Genomic DNA, 12,788 nt, shown 5'->3' on the forward strand with positions numbered 1-12,788 from the left:
ATAATGATAAGTTAAATGTTCAAAAGTTAATAAATGCTCCACAAACCTTGGGATTATTTTCACCTTGCGATAACATTCAGTTGAGTAACTCACTGAAATACTATTAAAGCTACAGCATTGAAAAATAGATAAACATTGAGTTTAGACAATGTTAATGTACTTATTGAAACAGGACTGATAACAACCTGCGGGCCTCGGATCCCTGGATCTCCTTGAGGTCCTTGATTACCATCATTTCCTTTAGCACCCTACATGTAAAGATAAGTATTATTTAACAATATGAATATAGTGGTACTTCAATTACAATCTTAAATGAAGAAGTAAATAAGGGAAATCAGTACATAATCAGTAACTACATATCCCATTGCTGAGACTTGCTTTCAATTGTCAATATGTATTCTCTCGCAGCCATCTACCTCATTGATGTGGCAGCAGATGCCTCCTATTAGAATAAATTGTCAAAACACTTTTAAAGAAAATGTCTTTGCTAATTCTGAGATTCCCTGGCTAAAGCTACTTCTTTCACTCTTCCTGTTCACGATACTAGCATTTATCTGCAGTCACATGGTATGTAAAAGCTAAGTTATTGTGAATAAAATAAAATCCTACCTGTGCGCCCAGTTGTCCTCTCTCACCATCTGCACCCTAAACAAAGTGAAAATGTTCTTTTAAATCTGTTATTTTATCAGATTAAACGTTTGAAAATTAATAGACATTCCTTTTTTTGTCTGTAAATATAGGTAAGAGATAAAACTAAATTAACTTGTAGAAATATTAGGCATCCAATTCCATCCCAAAACTAACACCTCTGGAGTCTCCCACAAATTCAGTCTTGGTCTCTACTCTTCATCTCCTTCATGCTGTTCTTTGGTGACATTATCTGCACTCATGGGATCAGCCTTTCATATGCACTTAATCGCATTCCCATTCATGACCCACCCATGCTGTTCAGTACTTCCCTTCAGTAAGTTGGCCATCAGTCTGTTTTTCAAGCACTCGGGCCTTAATTCTGTTCTGGTGCCACTGATGGCAGACCCCTGCTGAGAGTTTCCTGGCGGCATGGGGTGCAATCAACGGGAAATCCCATTGACAACGGCAGGATCTGAAGATCCCACCACTGGTGAATGGCACATCACCTCCTGCCATAAAAAGCACGCTGTAGAGAGGCCAGAGAAGTTCCCTCCTCCTCCAGTCATGGATGAATCACATTTTCCTCCGGTGAGCGCAGGGAAAAGTGAAGCCATCACCTTTGGCTTCTGTGTTTGCACCAACACATTCACCTACTTTCATAGCCACTGTCTTATGCTGATGCAAAAGGACAAACCTTGGGGACTAATCAGAGGCACTACCATAAGGAAAAGACTGCCAAGTGGCATGCTTTTGATTCTGCCCTTTGGAATTTCCACAAGGGTGGTAGTGAGCCTTGGAATAAATCCAACCCTAAAAAGGAGGTAATTGACAGGATTGTGGGGTATTAGGAGCCTACATCTGGAAAGTTTTTTTTTAATTTTCAAGGAAGTAGCTGGACTTTAGCTGCTGTTGAGTTGTACAACTGCTGTGTGAAGGAATGAACCATAAGCAAGAAGACTTAAAAAGGAAGTAAAATGGGTTAGTGTCCTTTAAAGTCCATCATTAAATGCTGAAGCATGAGTGGTATTTGTGTTTATCCATGTGAGTCATAACAGTGCTGTGCTGCAGCATGTAAATACTTTTGAAGTAATACGTTTGACAAGTTTTTACTTCTGCCAACTGGCAAGCTGTCAAGTAAAAGTTCAACATTACAAATGTGAAAAAGTCTTCAGAGAAACTATAAAGATTCATGAAATGGATAAAATGGTAAAATGCTTTTTACAAGGCTGGGAGTATAGCCTAGAATGATAACAATGTCTAATCATTGAAATTTTTCCCAATACCTTTAGATATTCCAGTACATATTCTATTGAGATAGTGGCCTAACTTTTCCAGTCCTGCCCATCATAGGAATCTCCTCAGGGAGGACAAAATATTTGACAGAGCACAAATTCTTGCCCTGCAGTTCTGGTGTGTGTTTGTTTAATTGGGATGTTTCATTGCTCTTGGCTGCAATCAAACTCCTGAATCGGTTCACAAGCGCTTGACTCTGTTCACAATTGATTCAAACAGCCTGCTTGCAAGTGTTAATATGTACAGTGAGGGTGGGATTTCCTGTCTTTACTGTCATCAAGATCTCCAGGCTCTGCTGTCAAAGGCAACCCCTGGGGTAGGTTCCCTGGCAGCGGGATGGGTGAGCCAAGCAAAATGCTGAAGACATCCCACTGACAACCAATGATGAGCTGTCTCCGCCACCGGAAAACTCGCTACAGCGGGTTCACTGCAGTTCCATAAAACTTACTCATCCAAATTATTATTTTTCAAATCAAAATCATTATTTCACATTTACTGACCCAGTCCCAGTGTGAACAGAAGAGATAGTTTTGATAAGTAAGGGGATCAGAGATTATGGTGAAAAGGCAGGAGAATGGGGATGAGAAAAACATCAGCCATGATTGAATGGTGGAGTAGACTCAATGGGCTGAGTGGCTTAATTTCAGCTCCTACATCTGATGAATGACACTTGGGGAGTTTGGTGAGCTGGTGGGGGTGGTAGCTGATTGAATATAGTCCTAAAACATCTAAATTACTTGACTTCAAACATGATTAGACATTAATAATTATATTTTCTAATTTACTAATTTAATTGAAACAGTAAAGTAATTTATGGTCATATTTCATTTTAAGTAAAATTAGTTAAAGGATGAAATTATATCAATAATTGTCAAATTGAGAACCTGTCCCCAGTTTGAAATGTTCTCTCGGTAATTAAGCTCCTTTAATCAAGCCATAAGACCATCAGATATAGGAGCAGAATTAAGCCACTCAGCCCATCCAGTCTACTCGATGGACCGGTAGACGGGCGCCGCAACAGCTCGGTGACTAGCACTGCTAGCTGTGCAGATACATGGATTTGGGCCTGTGTCTGTGGGAGTTTGTGCATTCTCCCTGTGGTTGCGTGGGTTTCCTCCGGGCGCTCCGGTTTCCTCCCACACCCCAAAGATGTGCTCTTAGGCTGATTGGTTTTACCAAATTGACACTATTCTCCCCTGAATTTGGCTAAGTCAGGGGTTCTATTCGTAGACACGCAGGGTAGAATAGGTGTAGGGTGATGCGGCGGCGCGGGCTCGTTGGGCCGAAGGGCCTGTTTCCCGTGCTGGGTTGTTCTTTGTTCTTTGTACTCTGCTGTTCAATCATGGCTGGTATTTTTCTCATCCCCTTTCTCCTGCTTTTTCACCATAATCCCAGATCCCCTTATTTATCAAAGCTATCGCTTCTGTTCACATTGGGACTGGATCAGTAAATGCGAGATAAAGATTTTGATTTGAAAAATAATAATTTGATCGAGTAAGTTTTATGGAAGTGCAGTGAACTCAACAAATGTAACGGAGACTTGCTTACAAGATTTCCGACATCACCACGTTTTCCTGGATTACCACTTCTTCCTGCGTCACCCTGTAAAATAATGTTTCGCTGTTACTGATTTTAGAATTATCAAGTCCATGAATGAAAATGACAGCTCTCTATAAATTATTAAATAGATTCTTAGAAACACAAAGCCAATGTACCACTTGACCAGGGTTTCCTCTTTCACCCTTTGGGCCTTCAATATTGCTGCTGGTGCCAGGTTCACCCTTTGACAGAAACACAGAAAAAGTCATAAAACCTTTGCCAAAACAAAAGGGCTTTGGTAGACAGTTTGTTAAAATACAATGATCCAAACAATTCATCAAATCTCATTAGTTCTTGTGAGCACTAAGCTCTCATAACCATACAGCATGAGGAATGCATTTTGTGGATTTCAAGAAATTATTCAGATCAGGATTGTGTGTATTGTGACTTAGCTACTGTAGGTCAGCAAGATTGGTGCTGGTGTAGGGTTCTCAAAGTGGTCAACATACTGACCATCAGTTAGAGGAGTTTACTGTCCCTATTTCACAATGTATTTACACCAATAATCTCAAATTTCTTAACTCAGCCAAATCTGAGTTGAGGAATACTAAACAGAGAGAACAGGGTTATCATTCTACTCAATTGTCATTTCCATTGATTCAACCATTCCCTTTTAGTTGTCATTTAATAATGCTGTGCTTGACGATTACTGAAAAAAAAGACTTTTTTGTTGAAGCTTTTTTGTCTTACATTCATCAAAAATATCAAATGCAAAGCAAACAATATTTCATACTATTTAAGAGAGTGCAAATTGGTTGACAAGTGGACTTTGATTGGTTGAGGCATTGCCATTGAGAATACACTAGTTGATGGTGACTAACAGTTAACTGTCAAGCATCATTTGAAATATTAAACCAAGCAGCTTGACTCTAATTGGCCAAGGCATTATCCTGAGGAATGAACCAATGAATGGCCTTCACTTATTTTGTTTAGCTGAAACAGGTGAAGTATCTGTACACATTCTCTTTTTCTTCAAAGAACAGGGCTTGTGCATATGTAGCTTCCAGTACACATAAATATGCCACACTATGAAACTAACTATCAACAGTTCTCTGGTCCATTTCAATGCATTTCCACCTCAAACAATTAATACCACTATAAATGCAGTGATAGAGTGTGTGAGAGATACAGGTTGGAGTTGGCTATTTTGTGTCTTCTTGTACTGAATTGTATTTGTGAATGTACTTTTGGAATTGTTTCAAGACCTCTGCTGTTCATACCACTCATGACTAAGAACTAGGTATTCCATAGACAAATCAGAGGTCAGGTCAGGCTCATGGAGTTTCATGATTTGTTACAGAACAGATTACAGGCATTTTGAGGCCTCATTTTCAATATCTGCTTGTGACTCCACACCCTCAAAACATCTCTCATATTGCCCAAGATTACTGCCAAATTCCTTAATGGAACAGAAGTTTCCATATCTTTCCCAGCATCCAACTTTTGGAAGTTGAAAACACTCACAGAATGAAACTCACTATGTGCTCAACCTGTGCTTACTTTAGGCAATATGAAGTTCTTGAGACATTAGTGATTTTGATAAACCCATATTTACTGCACATCTCTAGTTTCTCCGAGAAGGTGATGTTGGGACTTCTGCTTGGACCATTACAGTCCTTATTGGTGATGAGTTAGGTGCAAGCTTCCCAGATATAGTCCCAGTGATTATGAAGAAATGGGGATAGATATCCTACTCAGGATGTTGAGCAACTTGGAGGGGAACTTACAGATGATGGTGTTTAACAATATTGTTGTTCTTTTCTGAAATAGAGATTGCAAGAAAAGAACATGGTGTTGAAGTAATAGTGCACTTTATAGGCCATACACAGCACAGACACAATATGTCAGTGTTGGAAGAATGGACATTGGGTGGCTGGGACAGTGAACAAGCTTAGTACTCTATTCTGAGTGCTGCCAAGCTTCTACATGCTGCTGCAGCTACACCCAAGGAGGCAATTGGTATACAGTGCACTACGGTGCCGACTAATTGAGCCTTGTAAATGGTGGAGTGGCTTTGAGAAACATAGGAACAGCAGTAGGCTAATTAGCTCTCAAACCTGTCCACTGTTCAATTTTTTCATGGCAATCTGTATCTTTCATAACTCTTGCCAACCAAAAATCTATTAATTTCAGTTTTGAAATTTTCAATTGGCCTGACTGCAATCATTTTGGGGGAAGGGGGGGGCGAGGTTGCCTGTTCTTTTAATGAGTTCCTCTAATATCCAGGTGCAGAGAGAGTACAAGAGATCATGAGTTGGCTGAATGCTTTACAACTGGTAGAAGGAGTGTAATACTGATACTGTTGGGCAATGCTGTCACATGTAGCTTGTCTAGGTGCATGTTAAAGGTTTCATGGCATTACTTGAAGAAAAACAGTGTTCCTTCAACCAACAACACAAGATGTTGACTGCTCTGCCATTTCTCAGGCCTTGCTGTGTGCAACTTTTATAACTTTTCATCCAATAAAAAATGATGGCAATAATTTGCTGTTGTGGGAAACATTTTGCAGTGCTTCTGTGAGTCAAAATAAAATGTTATAGCAATGGAAGCACTTTCTAACTATGAGAGAGAAATTGTATTAACTTTTACAGTCAGTTTTGTTGGGGTGGGTAATATGTTGTGTCTGGATAATGTAAATACAGGGCAGCTGAGGAGAGCCAAGTTATTCGAAAGAAAGAGTTGCAGCTCTCGATGTCACAGCACTTAGTTTTGCTGGCCTGGGTCAAGTCCGAAAATCACTGGAAAACATAGCTACGAAATTATATTTGGAGACCTCTTTGCATCTGACTCCATGTGAAAAGAATTCACATCACATCATAATGACAGGAGTTGTTGCCTTTGATTAATAATCATCTACAAATCATGAAAAGCAGAAAATAACTTTGACAGGGCCAAATTAGAAGCGTTTGGAGCAGACAATGGTTATATATTGGCAGAAGAGATGTAAAAGAACAGAGAAGTAGCTCATTCCATATAAGCCAGCTAGATAAGCTTGACTTCAGTCAGGCTACAGAATGGATAAGATAAGGTGATTTGAATGATTTTAAGTTGTTACAGATTTAGACAGAAAGAATTGGATTTGATTAAAGATGGCATAGTGGTTAGCACTGCTGCTTCACAGTGCCAGATACCCAGAGTTAATTCCAGCCTTGGTCACTGTGTCTTTGTGGAGTTTGCACTTTCTCCCCACGTCTGCATGAGTTTCCTCCAGGTGCTTGGTTTCCTTCCACACGCCAAAGATGTGCAGATTAGGTTGATTGGTTTTATTACATTGACCCTAATGTCAGGGGGATTAGGAAGGTGAATGTGTGGGGTTACAGGAATAGGGCCTGGATGGGATTGTAGTTGGTGCAGACTCGATGGGCCAGATTGCCTCTTTGTAATTTCTATGATTCTATGAGAAAGATGTGCTGGTTAGTTGCATTGGCCATGCTAAATTGCCCCTTAGTGTACCAAACAGTCACCAAAGTGTGGCAACTAAGTGATTTTCACAGTAACTTCATTGTAGTGTTATATAAGCGTACTTGTAAAACTAATAAATAGACTTTAAACCTTAAACTTTACACTGTGGTGTATTCAATAGTTGAGGAAATTAAAGGTGTTTTTCACACATTCCATTAAAATATAACTCAACTGTCCAAGAATAGAACAACACTTTCAAAACAGTATGAAGTGAATTTGAAAGTCTTTCTGTAAACTGCAGAAATCTAAGTTTTGAAAACCAAATGAAATATGAAACAAAATCGATGGCCAGTTTGATAACCATCTCGTAGTTTTGGCCAAATGCTATACTGCACGGCAAAATGGCTTGTGGTCATGTTGCAGCAAGCCAATGAAATTACAGTCAGATTCCAAGTTAACACTTGCTAAAGACTCAGTGAAACTATTCAGGGATAGTAGATTGCAATTAGACAGAAATGGGAGTAAATATCTGGAGGTGTCACAGACGAGATAAGAACAGCAGAGAAAGAAAATAGCACATAAAAGTGAGTGATTAGTTAGGATCTCACCTTACGAATTCAGGTTGACCACTCAGTCATTATTGAACATATTTTCACTTTAGATAATCAATTATCAGTTCCATTATTTTACATGGAGTTGAATAATGTGTCTACTGTGTTGTCCTATTTGAAAATAGACTCTGCATTTACCTGGTTTCAATATACGACAACACTCCCCAGTGTCAGATTGAATGGAAGCTGTGCATGTCCCAGCAATGCCTTTGGGAGCTACAGCTGGGATCACAGGCAGTCCCCCACCATGAGAAATCCAGGTAAGTACCGGCTCAGGGGGCTCAGCAAGTATGAGAGTGGGAACAAGGGGGCTGAGCGCTGAGGGTCGAGGGAGCCAAATTCAAGAGTCCAGGGGAACAGTTAAAAGGGAGGGGAGCAATGAACTGACAGCTGAGGGGGGAGGGGTGGGGGGAGTACAGATTGCCTCTGATGGGCACTTGCTTGCCACCAGACCATAGAGCTAAGCTGCTGGCATTCCTACATGGTTGGACATAACTCTGCCCTGGATAAAACACCAGCAACAGTGGGAAAAAAACACTTATGTGACTATTAATTGACCACTTCAGGACCTTAATAGGGCTGTGGTGGGGGAACCACCAATGCCTCTCCCACAAAATTTCAGATGGATCAGGATAGGTCAGATAGGTGGTGTGAAGGCCACCTGTTGGATGTCGTATCTCTCATCAAACTCATCAGCAGGAGAATATGAAATCCAGCCCCAACTCTAACAAACACAAATTCTACCAGTGTGAATTTTTTAGAACCAGGTTTGATAACTCAGTATAATGATAGTTCTCCATGCAATTCAGGCATGTGGTTGACCATAAAAAAAGCAACATTACAGTACAACTCATCATCTCAAAATGCCCTAAAACATCAATCTAACATTAGAGTCTACATTAATCAGTCCTGACTAGTTACATTCCATAGATAACATTCTCAAGCAGGCTCAAACAGGGCAGCAGGAAGCATGTTCCTTACAGTCTTTGAGTATTGTACTAGCCCTTTTCTAGAGATTACTTACAGGGTCCCCTCGGGAATTGGTCTCTCCACGATCACCTGGCAAACCTTTTAGGCCTTTTCTACCCTAGAAATTAAGGCACACAGTATTAGTTCTCCAAAATATTTTCAATACACAGCAGATCAATTCAATTTATTCCAAAGGGAAGAATGATTTCACTGTCTGGCAATATGGCGCACCCCAGCCAAATGAAAAATATAATTCACCAAGGGTTTATATGTAACTGTGGCATGCAGGAAAACTGAAGCACTGTCCAGTGAAATGGTATACTGGCCCTATTAGCTTTCACATCATGGGATTCTGATCCTGGCTGAAAAATCAAAGGGAAGTATTATACTTCCTGCACAATCAAGAAGGTAAATATGGATAGCAGTCACTTGCTCCCCCCAAAGCCCACACAATCTGTTCTCAACTCCTGATCCTAGAACCTAACCAGGCCATAACAGCTGTTACAGATTCAGATAAAACTAAACACTTCAGTTCAAATCTTACAATTTATACAATCTGAGTTCCTCAACGTCTTAAGTAAAAGTGTATTTGGATGGCATGGTGGCACAGTGGTTAGCACTTCTGCCTCACAGCGGCAGGGACCGGGTTTGATTCCCAGGCTCAGGTCACTGTCTGTGCTGAGTCTGCACATTCTTCCTTGTGTCTGTGTGGGTTTCTCTGGGTGCTCCAGTTTCCTCCCACAGTCCAAAAGACGTGCTGGCTAGGTGCATTGGTCAAATTAAGTTCTCCCTCAGTGTACCTGAACGGGCACCAGAATGTGATGACTCGGCGATTTTCACAGTAACTCCATTGCAGTGTTAATGTAAGCCTAATTGTGATACTAAAACATAAACGTTAAATTTTATCTATTATCTAGCTACTAGATAATACTAGATAAATGGTTACTACCCATGGTTCAGAGGAACATTAGAGCAGACATCACCATCACATTAGGCTGTGGGTTGACTGTCCTCTTTTACACTTGAGTGCTAATGAATTGCCTGGACATTCCACAAAGTGAAAATTGGACAGAAAGTACATCATGCCAGTGGCAAGGCTGCCCCCTTTTTCACAATAATGGACAGAAGATCAAGAAGGTTCCATTAAGGGTGTGCAAATTTACTTAATACTCTTTGCCAACGCAATTATTTCCTGTTCACACACAAGAAGAAAATCTGCCCCCATTATCTCTCACTGGCATATTATCGCACTGAAGAGTTCAGTGGAGCAAGAACAGGGTGTACCATAATCATAATTCTGCTGCAATTCATTTCCATTTGACAAGCCAAGGTAACATTAAGCTTCTGTACTACTCTCTTCATTCTGAACAATTTTCACACATTTTCTTCCATTATTTTTCATATTATGATGCACATTGCTGCAGATATAGTTTTCCTGCCTTCACTTCTTTTCTTACATAAACTGGGGATAATGTTTTATAAGTCAACGGCTCTGTTATAAGCCTGAACCAGAACAAAAAAAAACACAGCAGGTCCATGGGAATCTGAACAAAAGAAAAGAGATTAATGGTGGGGGGAAGAAAACTTTCCAAATCTGTGGGTGTATGGTTTTCCAGTTTTCAATGTTGGCAGGTATCAACATAACACTTCCTTAATCTAGGAATTGTACCAGAAACATTACATTCCCTTTTCTTTTTACAATGAACTTACTATGTATTTTCCACATCTCCAGCTCTCTCCTTCTTTTGTATCTTTGAAACAGGACAATTCTCTACAACACAGCAGATAAACATTTCTTGGTCATAACAACTTAGCACAACAGGAAATATTTTACCGGTTTTCCAATTAAGCCTTTTTCACCATGAGGTCCAGTGGGTCCATATTCTCCCTGTGAGAACATAATATTCTTAATAATTCTATTAATTATTGCATATATGTGTTAAACACATTACTATAAATTGCAACATATAACTTGACCCAGAGTATATAAAGGCCTCATTTTCCAGCCCCATTTCTCATGTCTTTGCATTATGTTGCAGCACAGTGGCAGTCATTAGCACTGCTGCCTCACAGCAGCAAGGACCCGGGTTCGATTCCTGGCTTGGGTCACTGTCTGTGCGGAGTCTTCATGTTCTCCACGTGTCTGCATGGGTTTCCTCTGGGTGCTCCAGTTTCCACCCACAGTCTGAAAGGCATACTGTTTAGATGCATTGGCTAAATTCTCCCTCAGTATACCCGAACAGGCGCCAGAGTGTGGCAACTAGGCAATTTTCACAGTAACTTCATTGTAGTGTTAATGTAAGCCTACTTGTGACAATAATAAATAAAGTTTTTTAAAAAAATACTCAGCATATAAATCTAATCCTTTTTCGGCCATGACATGCCTTTCTCGCATTAATACTCCATCCCAATGTACCACCTCACAATGGGTATTTTACTTACTGGAATCTTGTAATGGATAAAGGGCAAAGCAGGTGATATTGGTCTAGTCGTAAACAAGCACAGATGTTTAAGACACCCCTACACAGAGTTGATCCCATATAGCAAGCGACAAAGATAGTGACTACATACATCTCCGTTTATTTATATACTTGGCCTACAAGTCGACTGATATTTTTAGAAGGACTTTTGAGTCTTTAAAGGCTGTCTCATGCAGCAACATCTATGTCATGTTTCTATTTCTAAGGCATTTGTAAATAATCTTTTTGTGAAAATCTAATTCAGAAAATTCATACCTGCTCTCCAGTTATTCCATCAATGCCATGGTTTCCATCACTGCCCTGTTGCAATAGAACATTGGGTTTTAATAGACTGGTTAGCAAATTCAGGTTGAAGAAAATGTTCAAACTTAGAACATAAGAACATAAGAAGTAGGAGCAAGAGTAGGCCATCTAGCCCCTCGAGCCTGCCCCGCCATTCAATAAGATCATGGCTGATCTGAAGTGGCTCAGTTCCACTTTCCCGCTTCCTCCTCATAACCCTTAATTCCCTTGCCTACCAAAAACCTATCTACCCGTGACTTAAATATATTTAGCGAGGTAGCCTCCACCACTTCAACGGGCAGAGAATTCCAAAGATTCACCACCCTTTGAGTGAAGAAGTTCCTCCTCAACTCCGTTCTAAACTGCCCCCCCTTTATCTTGAGCCTGGCCACTAGTCCTGCTGTCCTTTCTGAGCAGGAAGAATCTCTCTACCTCTACCCTATCCATCCCCTTCATTATCTTATACGTCTCTACAAGATCCCCCCTCATCCTTCTAAACTCCAACGAGTACAGACCCAGTCTATTTAGTCTCTCTTCATAGTCCAACCCACTCATCTCCGGTATCAGCCTAGTGAACCTCCTCTGCACTCCCTCCAAGGCCAAAATATTCTTGCGCAAGTGCGGCGACCAAAACTGCACACAGTACTCCAGCTGCGGCCTCACCAGTGCCCTGTACAGTTGCAGCAAGACCTCCCTGCTTTTATATTCCATCCCCCGCGCTATAAAGGCCAGCATCCCATTCGCCTTCTTGATCACCAGCTGCACCTGCAGACTGGGTTTTTGAGACTCATGCACAAGGACCCCCAGGTCCCTCTGCACCATAGCATGCTGCAGCTTTTCGCCCTTTAAATAGTAATCCCTCCTACTATTATTCCTGCCAAAGTGGATAACCTCACACTTGCTAACATTGTATTCCATCTGCCAGGTCCTCGCCCACTCGCTCAGCCTATCTAGATCCGTCTGCAGACTTTCCACACCCTCCACATAATTTGCTTTTCCACTCATCTTTGTGTCATCAGCAAATTTAGTTACCTACACTCAGCCCCCTCCTCCAGATCATCTGTATAAATGGTAAATAGCTGAGGCCCCAGCACCGATCCCTGCGGTACTCCACCAACCGCCAATCAGAATAGCACCCATTGATACCAACTCTCTGCCTCCTATTAGACAGTAAAAAGTCTGACAACACCAGGTTTTAGTCCAACCTATTTATTTGATAATATACTCGCAAGCTTTCGGGTTAGCCCCTTCGTCAGGTGAATGGAGAGTTCTGGCCTCAGACAGAGCATATAAAGCACAGACAGTTTAGAGATTACTGATTAGAATGCGAATCCTTACACCTAACCTGCTGTTCAAGACCTGAAGTGGCTGATAATGTGAGTGGAAGGAGCACTGATCACAGTTTAAAGAGATGTGTATTGTCTCCAGACAGTACAGTAAGTGAGGTTTTGCAAACCCAGGCAAGTCACGGGGGTTACAGATAGTGCGACATGAACCCAACAGGGATCTTGGGTTCATGTCG

At 40.9% G+C, this 12,788-nt stretch overlaps 1 protein-coding gene across 1 annotated transcript in view; it reads right to left on the reverse strand.

Annotated features, from left to right (window-relative positions):
• LOC145353036 (collagen alpha-6(VI) chain-like) overlaps nt 1–12,788 on the reverse strand; it is a 138,674-nt gene that overhangs the window by 60,565 nt on the left and 65,321 nt on the right. Inside the window, exons 15-21 of the mRNA XM_080203359.1 lie at nt 11,240–11,284; nt 10,339–10,392; nt 8,560–8,622; nt 3,639–3,704; nt 3,472–3,525; nt 610–645; nt 186–248 (exon numbers count right to left, since the gene is read on the reverse strand). Coding sequence (XP_080059485.1) covers nt 186–248; nt 610–645; nt 3,472–3,525; nt 3,639–3,704; nt 8,560–8,622; nt 10,339–10,392; nt 11,240–11,284 — 381 coding nt within the window. The remainder of the gene's footprint in view (nt 1–185; nt 249–609; nt 646–3,471; nt 3,526–3,638; nt 3,705–8,559; nt 8,623–10,338; nt 10,393–11,239; nt 11,285–12,788) is intronic.

This window comes from Carcharhinus amblyrhynchos, chromosome 2, assembly GCF_965287045.1.
Source record: "Carcharhinus amblyrhynchos chromosome 2, sCarAmb.v2.hapA, whole genome shotgun sequence".
Classification (NCBI taxonomy): domain Eukaryota; kingdom Metazoa; phylum Chordata; class Chondrichthyes; order Carcharhiniformes; family Carcharhinidae; genus Carcharhinus; species Carcharhinus amblyrhynchos.